Genomic DNA, 22,443 nt, shown 5'->3' on the forward strand with positions numbered 1-22,443 from the left:
GTTTCGTCAATTCCGTTCAGGAATTTTTGATGTTAAAGATGCACCTGGCACAGGTAGGCCCATCGTCGAAAATGTCGATAAAATCACAGAAATGATGGAAGTTGGCCGGCATGTTAGTAGTCGTAGCCTTGCCCAGGAGCTGAAGATTGACCAAAAAGCAGTTTCAAACGTTTTTCACAACGCTGGATTCAAAAAGAATCCCGATGTATGGTTGCCACACCAAAAAACATAATGGATCGAATTTACATCTGCGACGCCTTAGCCAAACAGAGTTAAATCGACCCTTTTCTTAAACGGATGGTGACTGGGGATTAGAAGTGGATCACATGCGACAATATTGTACGCAAAAGATCATGATCAATGGGCGATACGCGGGAATTACGCCACGGTTAGCTTATTAGGCTTAAAAAGACATTAATTTGAATAAAAACAGGAGCACAGAATTTTCCACATTATATGTATCTTTATTTAGCCTATAATAATAATATATGCAATCTGTGAAAGTTAAACTTTATTCAGTAGAATATATAAATAGTGCTTGTCTCGAGTCGTTCATTCACGTCAAACCTCCCGAGGCTATCTTTTACCCACCAGAATTGGCATGTCCACTCCCTATCTTAGAAACGGAGAGAATGTAAGAACAGAGCAAGTGAGAGATAGGTTGTCAACTTGGCCGCTTATCACCCTCATCGCAGCGAGCAATTTCTTTGTTCCGCGATCCCTTGGCTATAAGATACCTCTCACTCATGGGCTACCAAAAACGCATTAAGGTATTTTCCCCAAGGGAACAGGGAACAAAGTCGAGTCGTAACCACGAGTAAAGCTGGGCTACAAGCCGTCATCCGTCAAAAAAATGACGTAAAGCAACTCTTCTTATCTACAAACAAGCAGTTTCAAAGAGGCCAAATATCATCAAGAAGGAACATCCAAAGTGATTTCAATCAAAATGACGGTCATTGAACCATCAAAATCACCTTCCCATGATTTCACGTATGACTTTCGGTCTAGGCCGCGATTGACGGAAAGTTCCACAAATTGCCTGAGTAGTAAAAAGCCACGCGCTGTCCGTTCGACGAAAAAGATCGGGTCAAATATATTACCGTAAAAAAATTATAACATGAAAATGCGCTGGCGGCTGTCTAAAACACAACAAGTATAATATATTTTAAGCACAAATTCTTATAAATAGCAAATAAATTGCTTGAGACCATTCAGGAGTCGCCTACTATCTGTAAAAAAGCAAGATACCCGAGTTTGAGAAACTCTAGCGTCTAAACGAAGCAACCAATTTCAATGCAATAAAAAGCATACGAAAGAGAATTCAATTCTACATTGTATCATGTACTTTAAAAATAGGATTAGGAAATATAGGAATAGGAAATAGTAGGATTGTTTCTAAGATTCCATTTATCTAGTAATTATCACGAAATAACCGGTGTTTCAACTACATTCACAACGTCCCGTGTAGGCCACCAGCACGATGTGTGGCACGGGATAACAATCCAGGAGTACCATTCAGGAGTCGCCGAGAATTGTTTCTAAGATTCCGTTTACCTAGTAATTATCAGGAAATAATCGGTGTTTCAACTATATCCACGAGGTCCCGTGTAGGCGACCAGCACAGTGTGTAGCTCGGGGTAACAATCCAAGCGTACAGCACCTATCCTTGTCCTAATCAGAAACGCGCTCGCTTGCTGGACACAGGTCAAGCACACACAAGACAGCGAGATGCGCTGAAACCATAAACTAGGAGAGTGAAAAACGGACACCAACAAGCTACCATGCAAATAAAACTATCATTTAGCTATCCTACAACTTAACTATCGCAAGTATTGCGTACCCTTAAATCACACGGCAAAAACGACATCTTAAATCTATCGGTTCCGTAGTCTGCTCCCATAATCTTATCCATGTGATGTTTCTAACGTTACAATTACGATCTTTCAATATATCTTGAATATTAGGCAAAAAGTATTCTAATCTTAAATTTCCGCAAAATATTTAATCTCAATTTACCAACCAATAATAATGCATGCCTTTATTTAGTATTTACAAATATGATAAGTTAACAACTATAAATTTTGGGCCTACGTTACTGTTTTTCGCGTTTAGCCATTATATGTCATCAAATTCGCTTCTTAGAACGGGGCTTACAGGTTCAGGTTGTTTTGGAGAATATATCTTTCATCTCATTGAACCCTCTACTTCTTTTTATTTCAGACAATCGGCATGGGCGCTCGACTGGGCATTGAGGAGTGTCAGCACCAGTTTCGGATGAGTCGCTGGAACTGCTCAACGTTCGTCAACACATCCTCCGTGTTCGGCGGAGTCCTATCCATCAGTAAGTACAATTGCATAGCCTAAAGGTCGTCTTACACGGGGCACGTACTTGCACAATCTGACGTGTGTACGGAGGCGTAGTCAAAATTGCGTCGTGTAAAGCGGTGAATTGCTAGAACACATGCGAGAATGCTTGGACGTGACATGGCAAAATAGCCCCTGTTCTAAATTTTTTCATGCATTCGCGCAATTCCTCGCCATTTTAGAAATTAATGCAGTTCTAACCTGCGCAATTTCGGGCCCCGTGTAAAACAAGAAGCACAGGCATTTCGCTAGGCCTATGAGTCAGGAGGGAGTTACAGGGCCGATGATAATTTTCAAATATCTTTGCGATAGGCCAGTCGTGCAAGATCGGAATATTTCTAGCGGCGTCGCGGCAGGAGGTAGAACCTGCGACACCAGGGATGTGCGATGGGGAAAAGAGAGGCTGTGTTGCCATATTTTCTCAAAAGATTTAGTAGGTGAATGGAAAGGATAGGCTGTCTCGTAAACCCCTTCCCCACTTGGCAACACAGCAAACTTACGCGCGAAGCGTTAACTACGGAGGTCTGAAAACGAATGAATTTCCCAGATGCTAGGCTCCGCTAATCGCATTTTGGTTGGTTTTCAGGGAGCCGCGTGTCCTCCGCTCTCGCCCCACAAAAAACTTGGGCCCGCCTCTCAGTCGCAATGATATTTGAAATGGATTCTAATACGATCAGGAGGTGAAATCTGCCCACAAGTAGATTGAAATCAGACCCGTACCATCATGAAGAGGACGGCTTTTAATTGGTATTTCTTTCAGTCCTGCCACTTCGAAAAATCTGCATAAATTCAGGGTAGATAAAAGGACGCATCAATTTTATGAAGATTTTCTAAGTATTTTGTATCAGTGAAACTGAAGTAACACCAACTTCTTGAAATTTTCAAACGCTGGCCAACATTTTAATTCTGTGCACTAAAATTTTAAAATTGATACCAATGTCTTTCATGTTTATTTCTATGATCTAAACATCACCCCTGCCTTAGCCACAGGCGTACATAATTTACTCATTAAATCCAGGAGGACCTGCTCCTTTCATTCCACATGGCACTACATGGATTTCCATTGGGGATGACCTAGGCTTTACGCGGGATTGCACCCGAAACCCCCGATTTAGCAGCCAAGCGTTATACCAACTAGCCTACTAAATTCCCTCATCCCACTAGATATAATCTACATGTGGCGCAATATCCGCCACAACACGCCATAGAGAAAATCGGGAATGTTCCAGGAACTTCCAGCGCGGCGTTCGGCGTTACTATATGAACAAGCCATCTCGGCCAACAATGATTCAGTCAGTTCAGTCTGTACTTTGAAGTGAGAATAAACGCTTCCCACTGCAGAAACGACACTAGTGAGTTATTTATCGTACAAAAGTATTATTCAGCGTAGTAAATCGCTACATACATCTCGGACCAAAAGGCCCGTAGTGGCCCCTTCTTCCGGCGGTGTACGGCCGTGGCCAGAGGGCGCCAGCACTATGCAGGGGGAGAAATACCGGAGGTTCTGGGGGTGTGGGATATAAAAAATAACTTTTGAAATTTCATTCCTTACCCTCTTGAGATTGAATTGAATTTCACAAGATTGAAATATGTTAATTTAAATCATTATTTTTTTTTAACTCAAGACGGTGTGTATTAATGCTGTTAAAGGAGACATCGTTTAAATCAAGTAAACTGTTCGTTGTTGGTATTCTGACTGTAAAATTTTTCAGTTTCGGAACAGTGGAGCGCCAAAGATTTCCGGGCTGGAGGGCGCACCGGGATACGTCCCGGCGGCCCAGCAGGAGCCTGTGTACCAATTACATACGACTAGCAGTGCCAACATACCTGTTCCACAGCTAGGCTGACTCTGCTGCGCTACCGGTTGTAGCCTAGTCGCTTATCGTTATAGCGCTGTTGCCTGTTATAGTGCTCCTGTGCTGGTTACTAGTGTTTTGCAAAAGAGAGCCACTGCAGTGGAGAGACGCATGAATCCATTGTGGCTTGCAACTGTTTGTCTCCCGTTTTGTGGTCAGGCTGTTCTTGGCCCGCTTTTGCACGTTTTTTGCCAGCAACTTTTGCGGAATATCGAGCTGCAGCGCTGAGACTAAGTCTAAAATGTGCGTGCAGAAATTCTACGTCGAATGCACCAAGCCCCATCCCTGTAGCACGTGGTACGACTGAGATAGACTCTAAAGTGTGACTGCACAAAATGCTTTTACCTACCATAATCTAAGAGCCCTACTAATTTCCTATCGAAATCGCCATTTAAACTTGTCGATCGGTTGGGTACTGGTCATCGACGCGCGATTAAGATAAAATTTCGGGCTATATAGTGCCAACTTGCCTGTTCCAAAGCCAGGTTGACTTCTTTTTGTTTACTTGTTTTTTCCTTGTCGCCTATCGTTGTGGCACTGTTGCCTGCCGTAGTCTTACACCTGTTTCTGGCTGCTAGAGTTTTGCTAAGAGAACCACTGCAGTGGGGAGACAAGTATGCCACTTTTTGTCTCCCGTTTAGTGGGCAGGCTATTTCTGGTCCGTTTTTCAAGTTTGTTTGCCCGTAACTTTATGCAATGTCAAGCTACAACGCTGGAACAAAGTCTAAAATGTGCGTGCTAAGATTCTGCGTCGAACGCGCCAAACCCCACACCTATAGTACTTGGTACGACTGAGATAATCCTGAAGTGTTACTGCGAAAAATGCAGACAGACTACCGCAATACAAACTTAATAAATATGGGTTGGAGACCAAAACCAACCGGTTAACAAAATCGCCACTCACCTTTTCTGAGACCAGCCTTCTGCGAAGAGTAGCTCGGCCGCTTGGTCCTTCCACTACGACACACGATATACTTCTGCGAGGATTAACCTCATAAAATTTATGGCGCAAAATTTATGAGTCCCATTCACACTTGCTTGCCACAAGGTCACACGAAGCAGACATATCAAAACGAACAAGTGAGCGTCGATCCTGCTCTCAGATAGGCTTCCGCGGATATGACGCCAAAATTCAAAGTCGTATTCGTGGGGATGACTAGGGTCGTCCAGAATGGAGAAGGGCTCGGGGTCCCGTTCGATACGTGATTCACAAACCTCACCTGGGGAGTTATTCTGTACTTCCGAATGAAAATGAGCACTTTCGGAGAGCTGTTGGATCTCCGAATGAATCGTTCAGTGAGTTATTCATCGCTCGAAACAACAACAATGACACATTAGAAAGGAAGCTTTCTTGTGGTCGCGAGCCTTTTAAGAAAGCTGCGGTAGGCGGTAACTTATTTAAATTCCAAACAATGCCCGTATTTGGCAAAATATGTGACGTCATACAAATTTTTGCCCAAATCAGTGACTGTCAAGAACCGCGAACTGTCAACCCCACTGCGAACGATTAAGTTTCGTGTTTTTGATGCACTATTGTCATGGTATTTACTCTTCGATCAAATGCGAATTTCAAATCATACGCCAATTATTGTATCGGGTTCCGCATGCGCAACTGGCGGCGCGTCTAGGGCGAGCTTCTCATGTCGCTATACAAAAATGTTTTGGTATAGGGATCAGCAATTTTCCCTGGCATTCTTTTCACTTTATCGAAGTACGCAGCTATCAAGAATAAAAGGTAACCGCGCTGAACTACGCAAATAATCATTGGAGCCTTCCGCGCAAGAAGTGAAGAGTTTACGAATTCATGAAAAAATAGACTGTGTGGATTGATAGGTCAGGAAACTAATTTCGCGGAAAAGGAGAACCGATGCAAACCCCAATTTGAAAGAAGATGAACGCCTGGCAGGAAATAAGCCAAAAATGCAATGGCAACAGGGACGTTTAAATGTGGCTCGTAATTTTAGAGAGATGAGAGTGTAACCGAGGAGAAGAATTTTGTGACGAATAATTCATGCATGATACAAAAAAATTTGGTGTTTTGATGGATATTTTCACGCAAAGAACTTAGAAGACAAAGAAAGAGGACAGCAACGATAGAATTTTTCATACTTTTTTATTATTATTTAGAAGACAATTATTTTCAAGAAAACGTGTTTTCGACTTTATATTCAATAACCTACGCTACAACCGAACTTAACATTGAATATTTGGATTGAATATTAGAATAGTGTAAAAAAATTCACGACACTAGTAAAATAAATATTTGTTTAAAGGTACCAATTCCATATTTTTTGACAATTCGTCTGATTTTTACTTTGACATTTCAAATGTATTACACAAACTCACGTCATATATAATAAATATTAAAAATTTATTTCATAAAAAAATAATTTGAGAGAACATAGTTCTAGGTAACTATCTCATAAAATACTGGTAACATTAATCGCAACGTAGCAATAACTTTCTTGACATTGATCAGAATGTCACGCAACCCACAGCTTCATTCACGCGATCAGCTATCCAGAGTTTCTTGCACTATGCGTGAAGGCTGAGGGAAGTAAGAATAATTATGACACAATATTGTTAATACATAGATATGTTATTCTCTACCGATGTTCTTCGGGGTATGAGCAATCAAAAGACGGTTTCCTAGTGTGCCTCGAGCAGGAAAATCAATAAATATTTTTGATGATAAATGGTGCAGACAATAAAATAGGATATATACTGCCGGCTTTAGTAAGTATCTCATAGACACATTCTTGAAATGGGTTAGCAAAGGGAGTGGTGTTTAGTAAAGAGATAGAAAATTTGGAAAGGTTACTACGTGAAGGATCGCATCAATGTGTTCCCCGCAAAACTTTTAAAGCAAACTCCCATTCCGAAAATTACACAGAAGAAGTCTGAAGGCTGAATCATCGAATAAGGTTTCATAAGAAAAAAACCGCATGCTGAAACACTCAGCGCACAAGCATCAGCCGCCAATTTATATCAAGATTCATACCAACGCTCCATTATCGATTTTCCCTACTTTTCTCTTATCTTAATTACGGATTTTTCCCCAGAACTTATATCAAAAGCAAAGCACTAGAATATTGGGACTTAGAAGCAGGATGTAGCAACATACATTGTGAAATAAAATCAATTTATCCCAGAAGATAGACAAATTCAAGTCGAAATTCAAAAACAAAGAATGCAAGGTCTAAAAAGTCTAAGCCAAAAATCTGAGACTGTTAAAATCAAGCTAATCATCAAAAAACGAAACTTATTCTTGACTTGCCATCAATGCAGCAATTTGGATATCGTTTGCAATAATTTCCGCAGGCTTCTAGGTTGCTTGCTTGGTTTAAATGGCATTTAAGTTAGCCACTGACCTCTTTGACGACTCTCTCATAATTGAAAAAAAGCAAAGAAAAATCCCATTTTCCCGTTATGATGCAGCAGTCCACGCGTTCATCAACTATTTTCATCTCTATGCTGAAAGTTTTTCCCAGACTAGAATCTAATTTCCCCAATTTTCAGTCCCAACATTTAATTCCAAAGCAATTCCCCGACCCTGATATGAACCCTAAATATATTACTTCCTTTCCAAGTTCATGGGCCAATTGCCTTCATAATTAGGATATCGTAGATTATTTCATACGCAGCGTATGTGACGCGAAGTTCACGTTGGAGGAAGTAAATTTTAAACCTCTGGCGTTGGTGATACTTCACCCCCTGCACCTCTGTATGTTGCTTGCAAGGTAATATGTAAAATTTATATTCCTTCTCGAGTTGTGTACTCAAAACAGTAATCGATGAACGTATTCTAATTTGCAGAGAGTCGGGAGACGGCCTACGTGTACGCTATATCGTCAGCGGGTGTGGCGTTTGCAGTGACGAGGGCATGCTCGAGAGGAGAGCTGAATGAGTGCAGTTGCGACGAGAAAGTCCGACAGAGGAAGGCGAGGCGCAACTGGCAATGGGGAGGCTGCTCCGAGGTAAGTGAGGCCTGAGACGAACCAAACCCAGTGATTATTTATTTATTTGTTGAATCATTAAAAAACAGCCAAAACGGCCTTTACATTGAATAGACAACTTAAAATCTGCAGCTTTAACAAATATAAACTATTTTAAAAAAACGATATAAACGATATAAAAAAAGAAAAAAAAAAGGATTCAGAAGATGGGTTTTTCGAAGCTGCCTCTTGAATAATTTGATGGGCATTGAGAGATCCAGGGAAGGGTTAGTAGTGGAAATGGTATTGAAAGAGGTAGGGAGTCTGTAAAAAAAGTTATCTCTGGGAGAGAGAAAGACGGAATTGAGGTTGGTGTAGTAGGTGGTTATTACGGAAGGAGCGGGTGGGAAAGTGGAGTGAAAAGAAAAACAGTATTTCTGAGGATCGGAACTTGCCATTTAAGGCATTGTACATGAAGGAAATGTCATGGACATTCCTACGGGAGGATAGTGGGACCAATGACAGGGCAGACATTACTTCATAGCGAGAAGAATTACGGAGGTGAGGAACACGGTGTCGGACTACTGAAATAAAGAAATTAACAGGTCGTTCAAGCATAAAAGTATTTTACCTATTAAGGTAGGATTCTATGAAGAATTTCAGAAGTACTCCGGCAGTCTCCACTCCCTAGATGGATTTCCCCCTCAAATTCACCGTAAGGCCTATTCTCAAACATTCTTCCTAAAAATTCCAATTCTTTTCATTCCTCTCCCTCGTTTATTCACCAACATTCTACCCTATGGAACAGTTTTCAACGAACCCGCCCCGCTCAGCTCTCTCTCCATCCATACCTTGTCTTCGTTTCTCATTTAGAAGCTGCCTCTCCTCACTCACCATGACCAGCACTTCCTTGTTCCCCCCCCTTTCCATCCACTTCGCGTCAATTTATGAAGAATATTTGTAAATAGATCTAAACACACATCCAACACTTGGGTAACAGCGCTGCCTGCTTTGGTCGCACCGACCTTTACTCTTCTACTATTTTTATCTAAGTATTCTAACAATTAAGGTAAGTTTGCATGGACTATTTAAAAGGTATTCTGTCAGTAACCAACCCCTTCACGTATTGTATATCTACCATGTCGAGAACTCCGTTGTTTCTTTTCCTATTGTCCACTTAACCTTCTCCATTCTCCTCCATACCCACATCTAAAACGCCTCCGGTCTTTTCCTACCCTCTTTCTTCGACAATTAATCATTTTTATTGCCTTTTGTCTTCTACGATGCAAGTAAAAGAAAATGGATTTTCATACATATTATCCCAATGCCCATTATGCTCTCATCTAAAACTAATAAATTAGGCTGGAGTACTTAGTACTGAAAATAATAGGTTAGAATAATTAAAAACCCCTAACGCACTTTTAAGTCTCAGATATCATTTATATATAAAGGCAAAATAAGCAAACCAAATACCTGAATCGTTGGTTGGCACTAGGTAACGGGCTTGCAATTTTACAAGCTTAACTACTGAACCCAATCAAGATTACACAATTTTTTCCATGAGGCTATCAAAAAAGGTAAACACATTTTGCGAATCTTTTCAGGATATCCACTTCGGTGAACGCTTCAGCAAAGACTTCGTTGACTCACGGGAGAATCCTGAGACAGCCGAGGGTCTTATGAATCTCCACAACAATGAGGCCGGACGAAGGGTACGTATGATTGGGTTAATGAATTTGGTAATTCTTAATATAATTCTTGTTAATTGGGTCAATGCTCTTGCAAGCTGCATATCGATAGCTATTTTCTAACAACACATATCTCAAAATTTGGCCGCTTTGAGACAGGTATCTGAAACAAAATGTAATGACATTTTAAAGATAAAATTCAAGAAAAAATAACTCTTTTGCTTGCTAATGTATGCTTGTTATTCATTTTTAAGAATTTTTGGTTTATAATTTGAGTGTACAATTAAAAATAGTTTATTTTGCTCTCCTGAAAAGTTGCTGATTTTGAGATACGAGTTGTTAGAACTTATCCATCTGTTAGCCATCGATATTAGTGAATGATCACCACCTGCTAAACACTCTAGAGGTGGCTCACAGTCAGTGGCGTAACTATGCGGGAAATGAAGGGGATAGAACCCTCCCTAAGCCTCAGAGAAATAAAAAATAGTTTAAACCAATGTCTAGTTTTGACATATAATTACTGCATTTTCTCAAAGTGAAATTTAAAGGGCCAAAATGGTATCAAATGCATTTTCATACATGTAATTTTTCAAAAATTTTCTCACAGGGTAATATGTAGATAAATCTAAAGAAAAATCATGCCACAAAATGTTATCCAATAAGTAATCCTTGTGTCTCTGTCTTTGTATACGACAGTCCATCAGGTCTCAGATGCAGCGCGTCTGCAAGTGCCACGGCATGTCTGGCTCCTGCACGGTCCGCGTGTGCTGGCGGCGCCTCCCCCTCTTCCGCCACGTGGGCGACGTGCTGGCCGCGCGCTTCGAAGGGGCCTCGCACGTCCGCATGGTCGAGCGGAGGCCGAGACCGCAGCTGACCCAGCAGCAGAGGGCGGGCGGCGGCGGGGCGCACGGGCGCAGGGGCCACGCCAGGAAGGCGGCGCAGGCCCGGGGCGGAGGGCTTTCGCAGCAGCCGACGGGGGCCATAGAGTACAGGGAGGAGGCCATCCGACCCAGGATCAAGAAGCTGAGGGCCATGGGGAGGGACATGAAGCAGCCCAACAGGACGGACTTGGTGTTCCTCGAGGAGTCACCCGACTACTGCGAGCGGAACGACACGTAAGTACCGCCGCGCCCGGTCGGTCTGGCGGCGGCGCGGCAGCGCATTGCACCGTTCAACATAAAAACCATCTTGAGGCCAAATTAGCAAATAATAGCAAGATTTTTCTTTTGCTATAGACTATGCTTTCAATTCGCGTCAAAATATCCGGGGGGCTCGGAGGTGCCCAAAACGATATTGCTATTTATATTTCCAACTAGAAAACTTTGTAAATTTAAAAGAAACACCGATATTTGTACGCGAAGGTACCAATGTATGCTATGTATTTTTTTAAGTTCATAAATTATCTGAAACCTTTTTTTTAAGAAGGTGAACTTCTCTAAAAATGAGTGATTTTTTCTGGTGGAAGACCCCCGTAACGACTGCTTCCCCTGGTAGGTATGCAATACCCCCAACACCCGTCAGTATTAGTTGCGCCTAAAACGCCCCCTAGCCTTAATTCCCAGCTCCGCCCCTGCCGCCGACACACAGGGTAGTAAAGGTGCGTTTACACTGTGTAACATGCTATACGTAACAAGTTACTTGTAACATTTGTTTTATCCAACATGTGTTTTATAACAAGGGTCCAGCAGAGTCACTACATTGAACTACACTGGTTATACATTGACGGAAGGATAGACGATACCCTAGTGATAGAACTGTTTGAATCGAAGTACCGTCGGACAGTTAAAGAGGAACAACATTCTCTATCAAAATAACCTGGTTCTGTGTGTGTAAGTCATGTTTCCCCAAGCTCCGGGTTTGCTAAAAAAGTTGTGCTCTCCATATTATCTTATCTCTCTGATCAAGGAGTATCATTAAGGGCCGATTTCACCAACGCCGATCAACGCTTGATCTTGGATCAACCGTACAAATAATCTCCAATCACACTGATTGAGTTTCACCAACGACAATCAGAGCTAATCGGGGATCAACATCCTTGATCAAGTTGATCGTAGATTTTCTTTGATCAAGCCATGATCAACCAAGATGGCCGACGTATTGTCATCATCTGACGAGGAGTTTGATATAATTATAGGTTATTTTAACATACGTGCACACCATAGGCCCCTGGAAGGAAACAAATGTAATGTTTACGAAGAAAATGAATTTAAAATGAAATTTAGATTATCGAAACCTGCTGTTCATTTCGTCCTTGAGCAAATTCGCAACAGGATAGACAAAGGGAGCAAAAGAAATAATCCGATTTCACCACTAAAACAACTTTTGATAGCCCTAAGATATTACGCGACGGGAAGCTTTCAGGTAAATTGAGTGACTTGAACACAAGGTATTTTCATTTAGCGGGTTTTCAACATGAGAGTAGCGAATTTCGTAACGCTAATATTGACGTTGTTATTGAAGACACCGGTATGTCGTTGGAAGATATTGCTACTGTTGATCTTGTTTCGTTGATGATTTTGTATTTAAATCGCACGTTTCAATATAATTGCTATGTGTACGGTAATAATATGTAATATTAATTATACATACCTAAAGTTACATGCTAGTTCAACAGATCAGAATTACGAAGGTTTGTAACGATAAATTTCAAGTTGTTTGATAGAAGGCTATCATCTTGAGGAGAGAAACTTACACTATTAGCTAATTTCAATGCTAATGCTGATTTAGTAAAGTAAACAATACGCAGAATCGTGATGTGGGTACGATAAGAATCATGCCTAGTGTTCCGTGTAAGTACCTCGATTTCATGATAAGCATTTTGGTATAAGGCGTTCACTTTTTTGTGTAATTTATGTAAATCAAGTGTAATGGCCATAAAAATCAAAAACATTTAAATAGTTCCTTAAATATTTGTGTTCCTTCCATCTCATGATCGATGTTGGCATTTCCTTTGACATTTGAGATGACACTTGCGTAACTTAGAAATTGGTAAATCGTACATTTTTTCAGAAGATTTGTTTAATAAAGTTTCCTTTAATACTCAAACTTTTAATCAATGTCATCCCCTGCTGTTCAACGTTCCTTTTGCTAGAACTAACTATATGTATAACCACCCAATACTTAGAATGATGCGCTTGGCTAACTCAAACCAGGAAACATACTTATCAATTCATCCTCACTAAAATTCACATTTTATACTGTCAGTGTATGTACCTTGGTACAGTGTATGTACAGTGTAGTTTAAGTACCTTGGTTTGGCTACCTGCATAAACTGAATATAGGTATGATATTTTTATGTTATTGAACTTATTACAACTGATTTTATATTTGTAATGTATAATTCTTGTCAAAGGGTAACTGCCCGTTTATAAATAAATGAACTTAGCAGAGTGAACTTCCATCACTTTTGCTGATAATGTGAATTGCGGCAAGGATGAAAATGGTTCATGATTTTTATGTCATAGAGGTAACCGAAGATAATGGTATTTCCGTATGCTTATGTTATACTGTGGAACAGCAAATACTACGTAGATTTTATTAATCAATCTCTGAATTCTGATCTCTTGTCCATTGATCTCTCGTCATATTTAAATAATGGTTGATGTAGTACCTTAAGGTGCGTTTACACTGTATAACATGTTATATAAACAAGTTGCGTATTACATGTTTTACGAAAAAGTTATAAATCAGTGTTACAAGTTACCCGTAACGTTGTGTTACAAAGCAAAATTTCGTGTTACATAACAAGTTTTTGGTTTCCCGCACCAAATGGGAAAATGTGTAACATGTTCCGGAAAAGAGGTGATACGCATGGTGGGGATAGCCAGTTGACGGGTGGGCTAGGACTGAATCTATAACATGTTATATGCGAATTTTTGGCACTGCTGGACTTGTTATAAAACAAATGTTATATTAAACAAATGTAACAAGTAACTTGTTACATGTAACATGTTTATATAACATGTTACATAATGTAAACGCACCTTAGGGCCGATTTCACCAGCCTCTCTTTGATCGGCGATCAGTTGATCGGCATCAATTCCCTGATCTGAGATCAAGTCTCGCATCCGTTTCACCAACATCTGATCCTTGATCAACAATCAAAATCACTTGATCGGCAATCGCGTAGCATTATAATTCTCATAGATTTGTAAGTAGCTGTCTACGGCGCATGACAACGGCATTTGTTGAACGACGTGACAACCGCGACATTCGAGTATATATCAAAATGTCTTCAGTAGCACGAGCCAACAATTTCTCCGAGTTGGAGAAATCGCGACTTTAAGATCTTGTGGAAACATGTTCCAATGTTATAGAAAACAAAAGAACTGATTCAACTACATGCCACGAGAAGATGAAAGCATGGGAAGGCATAAGCGTAGCCTTCAATTCCACCGAAACAAATGCTGTCAGAACATGGAAGCAACTGAAAAATTTCTACGAAAATATGAAACGTCGGGCTAAGAAGAACGCGGCCGATGAGAAGGTGAGTAGATACGCATGCATCGTATAAATATCATTACATTAAGTTCCAGTATCAAAGTTGTATTTACTAAGGCTGTAAAAGTGAAATCCATTAAATTACAGATAGAAAGATACAAGACTGGGGGAGGAAGTTGTCACACACAGCTAACCAGTTAGGAGGAGAGATCGATAGGCATGGTTAAGGATCAGTTCAATTCGTTGAGGAACCCTGCAGACAGTGATGCAAGTTTCAGCGGCGATAAAGGTGGGTAGAATAGTTTTATTCGGTGATTATTATGGTGACGATAATATCTTGCAATCACAAAGGGATTGCTAGCATAAATGCCCAACAGTAATGAATTATTTTCGCTATTATAAAAATTATTATTGATAAGAGTGTACTTGGTTCTGATATTCTTCTTTCATTACAGATGTGAGTGTAGAGTGAGATATTTTTGAAGTAAGTTCTAAAAAAATAATTGCCTAATTTTTCAAATAAATACCTTCTTTACCATACAATTTCGAATGAAATTGACTGTAAATCCAACTAAGCATCTCCTTTCGTCAATGAAAACATTTTATCCTTATTTTACAAATTCTGAAGACCAAAGAACTGAGGAAAATTTCACTAAAACCTTTATTTTCTTATTTTTAAGGTCATGGAGACAATCACAGATAAGGATGAAGAAACAGCAATAGAAATTCCATTAACACCCAACGATACACCTAATGACTTTACTCAGCAGCCAACAGAAGCAACAGAGCCGGTACTTCCAAAATTTCATCATACAAACCACCATCCCGCAAAAGAAAAGCTGAAGAAGAAGTAGCAACCATGGCCAATAAAAAAAAACATTTTAATCAATAGACAACTGGAAATACTAGAACACAAGCATAAAATAAAAATGGAAATATTGAAAAATGAACTAAAAAATATTGTACTAACATTGGAGAACCAACAAATAGAAACAGAAATCAAAAAGGCTACCTTGGAAAAACTAATGGCAAACAAACAAGTTTTATTTCTCATATCATAGGTTTATTTATTCAAAATCATGTCATCAAATCTAAGCCCCAGGTTATACTATCTGTAAAAAAAGGGGAAAACTGATTTCCATAATGAATGCTGCATGTTTAAAATTTTATTTACAAGTTAACTTCTATAGATGAAATTTGCTATTTAATTTTTCATACCGAGGTTAAATATAAAGATGCAAGATAACTATTTCCCATGAGGAACTATCCTATGGTTATCATAAAAAAGAATATATTTTTAAGAAAATATGCCTTTTATTAAGGCTTGTCGAACAGCAGCTCCTGTGGCTCTATCGTTTCCCTCTGCCATTGGTTGATTGACTTCATCATACGGATGAGGATTCACATTTGCATCACGAATGGGTTCCTCTTCTATGAATAAGATTGCAATATTGTGTAAAACGGCAGTGGCCACAATAATGATTAAAGATGTATTTATTTTTGTTCTTAGTCCAATTGATAGGCAAGGAAACCTCCGTTTCAATGCCCCAGAACATCGTTCAATGGGGTTTCGGCTTCGAACATGAGCCAGGTTATAGTTCCTCTCTCCTCTGTTTACTGGGTGTAATAATGGAGTTAGGAGATATGGCTTGCAGGGATAGCCGCCATCTCCTAATAAATAGCCATCAGGTATCTCCCCACTTTCAAATTTAGCTCTCAAATAGGAATTGTTAAAAATGGTGCTGTCGTGAACAGACCCAGGCCACCTTGCCACCAAATTAGTTAATTTAAGGGTTGGGGAGCAAACTGCCTGAACATTGACGGAAAAATAAAATACCTTTTATCGGCCCTTTATCCCCTGTTGTCCAAGCAATCCCTAAAAATAATTACAAGGTTGCTTTTTATAATAACAACACCTTATTAAGATTGTTAAATAATGCTAAAGATGTAATTGCACCCAAATTAAAATCTGGTATTCATAAATTAGTGTGTTATAATTGTGATTCATGCTATATCGGCAAAACAGGGCGAAACGGCTGACCAGTGGCGTTAACTAGGAATATGCTCAGGGGAGGAGATGAAGGGGATAGAGGGGCTCCCCCCCTTGGCAACGGAGGTAACGGGGTAATCCAGGAATTTTTTTAAAAACAGCATGCCTGGAAAAAATTGTAGTCCGAGGCTTCGTTTGATTAGACATGATGATTTTTTTGCGACTTTCACGTACTTAGCGAAATAAATTCAATAATTTGGATTGTGGTGTTAGGTCATCATCATCAGTGATTACTGTCCTTAGACAGGTTTCCACTGGACTTCTCTCCATCTTTCTCTATCCTGAGCATCCTCCTTTAGGTCTTTGTATTTTCTTCCTCTTCTTATATCATCCAACATTCCCATCCTCCTTCTTCCTCTTCCTCTCTTTCCTTCTATCTTCCCTTCTATTATTCTCCGTTCCAAACAATTCCTTCTTAATATATGCCCTAACCAACTTGCCTTCCTCTTATGAATCATATGTATTAATTTCCTTTCCTCGCCTATTCTTCTTAGAACTTCCTCATTCTTCACTCTGTCAGTCCACTTCACTTTCAACATTCGTCTCCATACCCACATTTCAAAACTTTCTAAATATCTCTCCTCCTTCTTTTTAACAGTCCACGATTCACATCCGTACAACACTACACTCCACACAAAACATTTCATAAACCTCTTCCTCATCTCTATTGGAATTCTTTTTGCTGTTAACAATGCTTTTACCTTTCCATACGCTCCTTTACCTATTGCTATCCTTCTTCTTATTTCCTCAGTACAACTTCCATTCCATCTTACCAGACTTCCCAAATATTGGAAAGTCTGTACTTGCTGTATGATATTTCCATCTAAGGATATACAAACACAACCTTCTTTTCTGCTGATTCTCATCAACGTTGCTGGTGTTAGGTATGAGTTTGCAAAATAGGTCTCGATTCTTGATCTTGACACAAACTCTATCGCAGCGTGGTAAAGTAATCGCAGTTTAACCCATTATAACTCGATGTTGCTTCTAAGTAACATCAAAACTGTTTAAATATCAGCTCCGTTTAAAAAATATTTAAACTACATGTTTTTTTGTGTAGTAACGTTTAATAGCGAAATACGTAGCTGGCACTAAGAATTATTTAAATGTATAACATATCCTATCGGTTAAGATGGGTTCACTGGGAGCATTTCGCCGGTTAACACTGACTAATAGGATACGTAATACATAATTATGATTGAGTGCAAAATTTTCATTTTTTAATATGAGAAGTCTTGAAATTTAATTCCTCCCAGAAGCAGCTCTGGGTTAGAAAGGGTTTATATACTAATGGCATTAATCGCAGTAAAAAAACTGATCTATACATGAGAAAATGCTACTCACAGCGGTGAGTAATAATTCAGCATTTTCTCCTCCAGGCGAAGTAATAGGAATGTGGGTACAATCAATAGTCCCTATGATGCCTGGGAATCTGGCAATTGCAAAAAATTCTTCCTTCAATCTGATAAGTTCCTCTCTTCCACTGGGAAAGTTAATAAATTCTTCGGACAGCATTGCTATATGTAGGGAGACCTTCTTAATTATCCTGCAGACACTGGATGTACTCACTCCAAGTAATTCACCAATGACTACCTGCAAAAGTATTTCAATTTCAGTATGATAGGATTTTCATCTGAGTGCTCCGTAGCCTCCTCATATCTAATTCAAAACATTTATATTGCCACTTGAGGCAGATTAAATAACTGTCTGCTACATAAAACAAACCTCAATGTGAAAACAAAATTTTATTTAAGCTCATTTTGACTGTAGTTTGTGAGGTAATTCACAATGTGATGGTAAAAAAATTATGAATCAAGACTACAATATAAGATATTTCAGCAATTTATTTATGTATTTTAAAAACTTTTTTTGGCATACATATAGAGTATATCATTTAGTAGCCACTGCTACTACTATTGAATTATTGTGAAATAGAGATCTAACGGATGTTATACTATCATAGTGATTTTTTGAAAACATAAAAGTTAGGTAGGAATTTCAATCACCTACATCAGGACAGTTGCTCCTTAGAGTAGTGCCTACTGACCTAACAGCTACATTTGGTAGGTATCTAATTATTGAAGAGAGATGAACCTACCACAATATTTGCAATCATCTGAATTATTCATTTGAATAGCAGTCTGGCAACAAGCTAGATGAGTTGTACTTTCAGGTGTAATTTTTCCATCCCTAACTCTAATCAACTAATTCTAGCATTGCAAATGTCTTAGCATAAAAAATCCCACCAGCACATTTTCCTTTTCAATATATTGTATTTTCTTATGCTGACAGGTGTATAATATATACCATGTGAAGAAAGATGTTGATTATGTATTTTCATGTTTTGAACTTCAAAAGAGAATTCGAATCCTTAACTTAATTTCAGAACATCTATAACTAGAATGGTTATGATGAAACGAGTAACAATAATGACTCAACATAAAATAATAAACTAATCATATGGATACAAACCAAGCTGCAACATGTTTCAAGTAATAATATGTGTGCAGAATGTAGATAATAAACTTTGTACTTCCTGTAACTAAAGTATTGTGAACCATCACATACATTATTTAGACAACATTGCATCCAACATCAGTAGACATCACTTATATCCAATTCATTGTCATTTGAAAGTCATGGTAAAAAAATTGCTTAATATACTTTGCCATTATCTTATATAATACCATAACTGTCAATGATTTTAAAGTAATCTATGCAATGAAACTGTTGATTATTGTGATTTGAGCCCTTAATGTTTTCATGAGGGTGCTGGGTATTTAATGATTTAGAAATATATTGGTATTATATCAGAACATTTTAGTTTTTATTCATCACATCTTTCCTGCTGTCGGTCCCAGAGCTATAGCTGGTAAAACATCTGAATAAAAAAGATTATAAAATCCTAAGATTTTTTGACGCAGCTCTCGATTCAATTCTCCTCTGAGTTAATCTTTTCACGCCTACCTATTTTTTCTCTTTCGCATCCTTCTTTACCTGTTCCATATACTTCACTCGAGGTCTAGTTTAAAACCATTCAGATACTGTGCCACTGACAGTCCATAGGGGTTCTAATGCTTCAAAGGCCTGAAAAAGTAGAATAGAAAAAATAACAAAGAATCTAATAAAAAGTTTTGTAAAAGGGGCGAAGTAGTCCGTGTTTACGGCACTGATCTAATTATTTTCTTTTCCCACATGCTCCGCAGCCTGGGAATCCTGGGTACCCGAGGACGGCTATGCAACCGCACCAGCCTCGGATTGGACGGGTGCCGTCTGCTTTGCTGCGGACGCGGCTACCAGACCCGGGTGCGGGACGTGACGGAGAAGTGCCGTTGCCGTTTTGTGTGGTGCTGCAACGTGGTGTGTGACGTGTGCCGCTACCAAAAGGAGGAACACCTGTGCAACTAAAAAAAAACTCAAAAAAAAGAGACGGCTAGCATCCACCCTTTTATTGCGCTGTCTTCTCTTCTCCATCCAAAAAACCTTCCTCGGTAGCAAAAAGACGAACGAAAATAGTAACTTTGCTCCAGGGGATTGAAATAGTTAAATAAAAAAAGTAAGATATTTAACACTTCCAAACTTATGTGTTCCTTTTCAAGATGTGCTCCAGGTTAAAAAAAATACTTTCTCATATTCTACGTCGCTATTTGCGGGGAAATAATGGACGTACCTCTACGACGAAGCACTTTTTTTTATTTAAACTGTTACTCTTCGAGTTTAGTGTGTGAGTATATGTGTATGTTTTTCATGCATGAGAGATAGAAGACAGTGCACCTTGAGAATATATCATACAATGATGTATTTAATTCTCGACGAAGGTGGTGGGAATGATAGACATTGTGGCAAATCATTATCTCCAATAGGTTCAGACAGCTGTTCCTGAGAGGAGCTGGAGGCACACACAAGAATATCGACACACCTTACGGAGATACCAAGTGAAAACTGCAGTGATCATTGTGACCTAGAAGTGTGGCTGAGCTGACATAAATAAATTGACCGTGATCAAAAAGGAATTCACAGAACATCACGGTACGCGTACTTCAAAAAGTAAAACTAACCATTCGCTGAGAGTTTAAATGAGGATTTGAAAGTGACGAAAAAAAAGAATGAATGAATGATGAATATTTATGTAAATTCGTAATTATAGAAGCATTTAAACAAAAAAAATCAAAAAAATGAAACTGTGGCCACTACTGACACACGTTTCAGGAAAATTTTCATTGAATACCTATATGTAAGGGTAGCATTGTGGAAAATCATTAATACCTTCCCTTTCGCTGATGTAGTGGTTAAAAATGCACTTAATATATACAGTGTATGTGTTTGTCTCCTTGGTGTTGTCACAATTGTGGTGTCACAAGCGTTGTCCAATACTGTTTGTAGTTTTTTTGGAACACTGTCCTACACGAAATTTATAACTTCCATGCATACCCCTCCAAGTCTCCATGTAAACACCATAGTTAACTCCAAAGGTGCGCAGATGGCTGTAAATAAAAAAAATGTCACAGAGCCATTCACAGATAGTTGTTGGAAAGTTCTTAAAAAGGCCATTGCATGACATCTGTGGAAGCTTTCCATCCAAATGAGATAAAATATTGCTTCCACTTCTTCAGTAACGAGATGTACTCCAAAATATTGCTCGGCCTGACAGAAGCAAGACATTATTTGTCAATTATTACTGATTCTCTAATTGATATACACAAAATATTTCATACACAAATTCGCATCCACTTGGCAATTTATATAATAATAGACTCGCCGAAAAGGCCAACATTTCTTTAAAATCTTTAATAAAAAGCATACGTGCATGAAAAAGCAACCCGTAAATAGTCTTTAACAGCTAAAATACCAGCAATAAATTGAAGCAAGCAATTGATTCATTTGATCATTCTAATTGTAATAAGTTGTTATTTTCCACTAAGTTTTAAAAATGTTTGCTGATTCCTTTTTTCGTGAGCGTGATGCTGATCCATAACTTAAGGAAAGATCTCCATAATTACATGATACAAGACAAGCAACAAAATTAATTCTCTCATACCAATGAGAATAGGAAGGATGATATTAATAACTGCGTGATGAAAATATTACGAGCTTCATGATAAAATAGTAATTAAAATCTCGATCCACGTAGATAGCTCTACCTAACGTATTCCACGATTGCAACCGGCGGGAGTCAGAAAACTTCAATAACTAGAATGCTTTTCCTCCATCATCATCATCACTGGTCAACAATCCTAGGATTGGTTTGACGCAGCTCTCCACTCAGTTCTCCTATCAGCTAATCTTTTCACACCTACGTATTTATTCTCTTTCACATCCTTCTTCACTTGCTCCATACATTTTGTTCGAGGTCTTCCTTTTCCGTTCTTGCCTTCCACTTGTCCTTCGACGATTGTCTTCATCATGTCTCAAGATGTGGCCTATAAGGTTGTTCCGTCTTCTTGTTAAGGCTTTCATGAGGCTTCTCTTCTCTCCCACTCTTCTTAGGACTTCCTCGTTACTAACTCGGTCGATCCATTTGCTTTTTCATCATTCTTCTGTAGCACCACATTTCGAAGGCCTCTATCCTTGCTTTCTCTGCTGCGGTCATTGTCCATGCCTCACTTCCGTATAGGAACATACTCCAATTTTCCTCCATACACTTCTCTATCAGACACGATTCTGAGCCTATGATTCCCTTCATTGACTCATGCATCCTATTTGGAAAGGAGAATTGTAATCAAAGTAAAATTAAAGGATACAACCTACACATAACAAAATACAAAGCGCTCGCATACGAAAAATAGATATAATTTTATCATTTGGACTTACACCATTTAGGTTATCAGTTTGGGCTTACATTTCTTTTCTACATGAACAAATAAACTTATTTCACCAACGCGACGAATGAATGACAATTGCTGTTTGGGGCTTAATTGCCTTTTACGCACGACTGAGAAACACTTTAAGTATGTACAGCGGTCTTTTCTGTAGTGAGAGTTAACGTTTCAGACAAAATTTAAAATTATTACTCTGAACTTTCAATCAAAAATTTTTAATTACAGCGAAATTTACTTTAAAGGAAATACCGAGGGAGTTTATTTAATTACTACACGAAAGACTACCTTGCT

General features: G+C 39.0%; 1 protein-coding gene across 1 annotated transcript in view; it reads left to right on the plus strand.

Moving 5' to 3' along the window:
* The window catches only part of LOC124169581 (protein Wnt-1-like), a 272,576-nt gene extending 250,973 nt beyond the window's left edge, over positions 1 to 21,603 (plus strand). Inside the window, exons 3-7 of the mRNA XM_046548223.1 lie at positions 2,221 to 2,341; positions 8,037 to 8,197; positions 9,760 to 9,867; positions 10,540 to 10,958; positions 19,540 to 21,603. Of these exons, the coding sequence (XP_046404179.1) occupies positions 2,221 to 2,341; positions 8,037 to 8,197; positions 9,760 to 9,867; positions 10,540 to 10,958; positions 19,540 to 19,741 (1,011 nt within the window). The 3' untranslated portion in view covers positions 19,742 to 21,603. The remainder of the gene's footprint in view (positions 1 to 2,220; positions 2,342 to 8,036; positions 8,198 to 9,759; positions 9,868 to 10,539; positions 10,959 to 19,539) is intronic.
* Positions 21,604 to 22,443: the final 840 nt, after the last annotated feature.

The sequence above is a fragment of the Ischnura elegans genome, chromosome 12 (assembly GCF_921293095.1).
Source record: "Ischnura elegans chromosome 12, ioIscEleg1.1, whole genome shotgun sequence".
Taxonomy (NCBI): domain Eukaryota; kingdom Metazoa; phylum Arthropoda; class Insecta; order Odonata; family Coenagrionidae; genus Ischnura; species Ischnura elegans.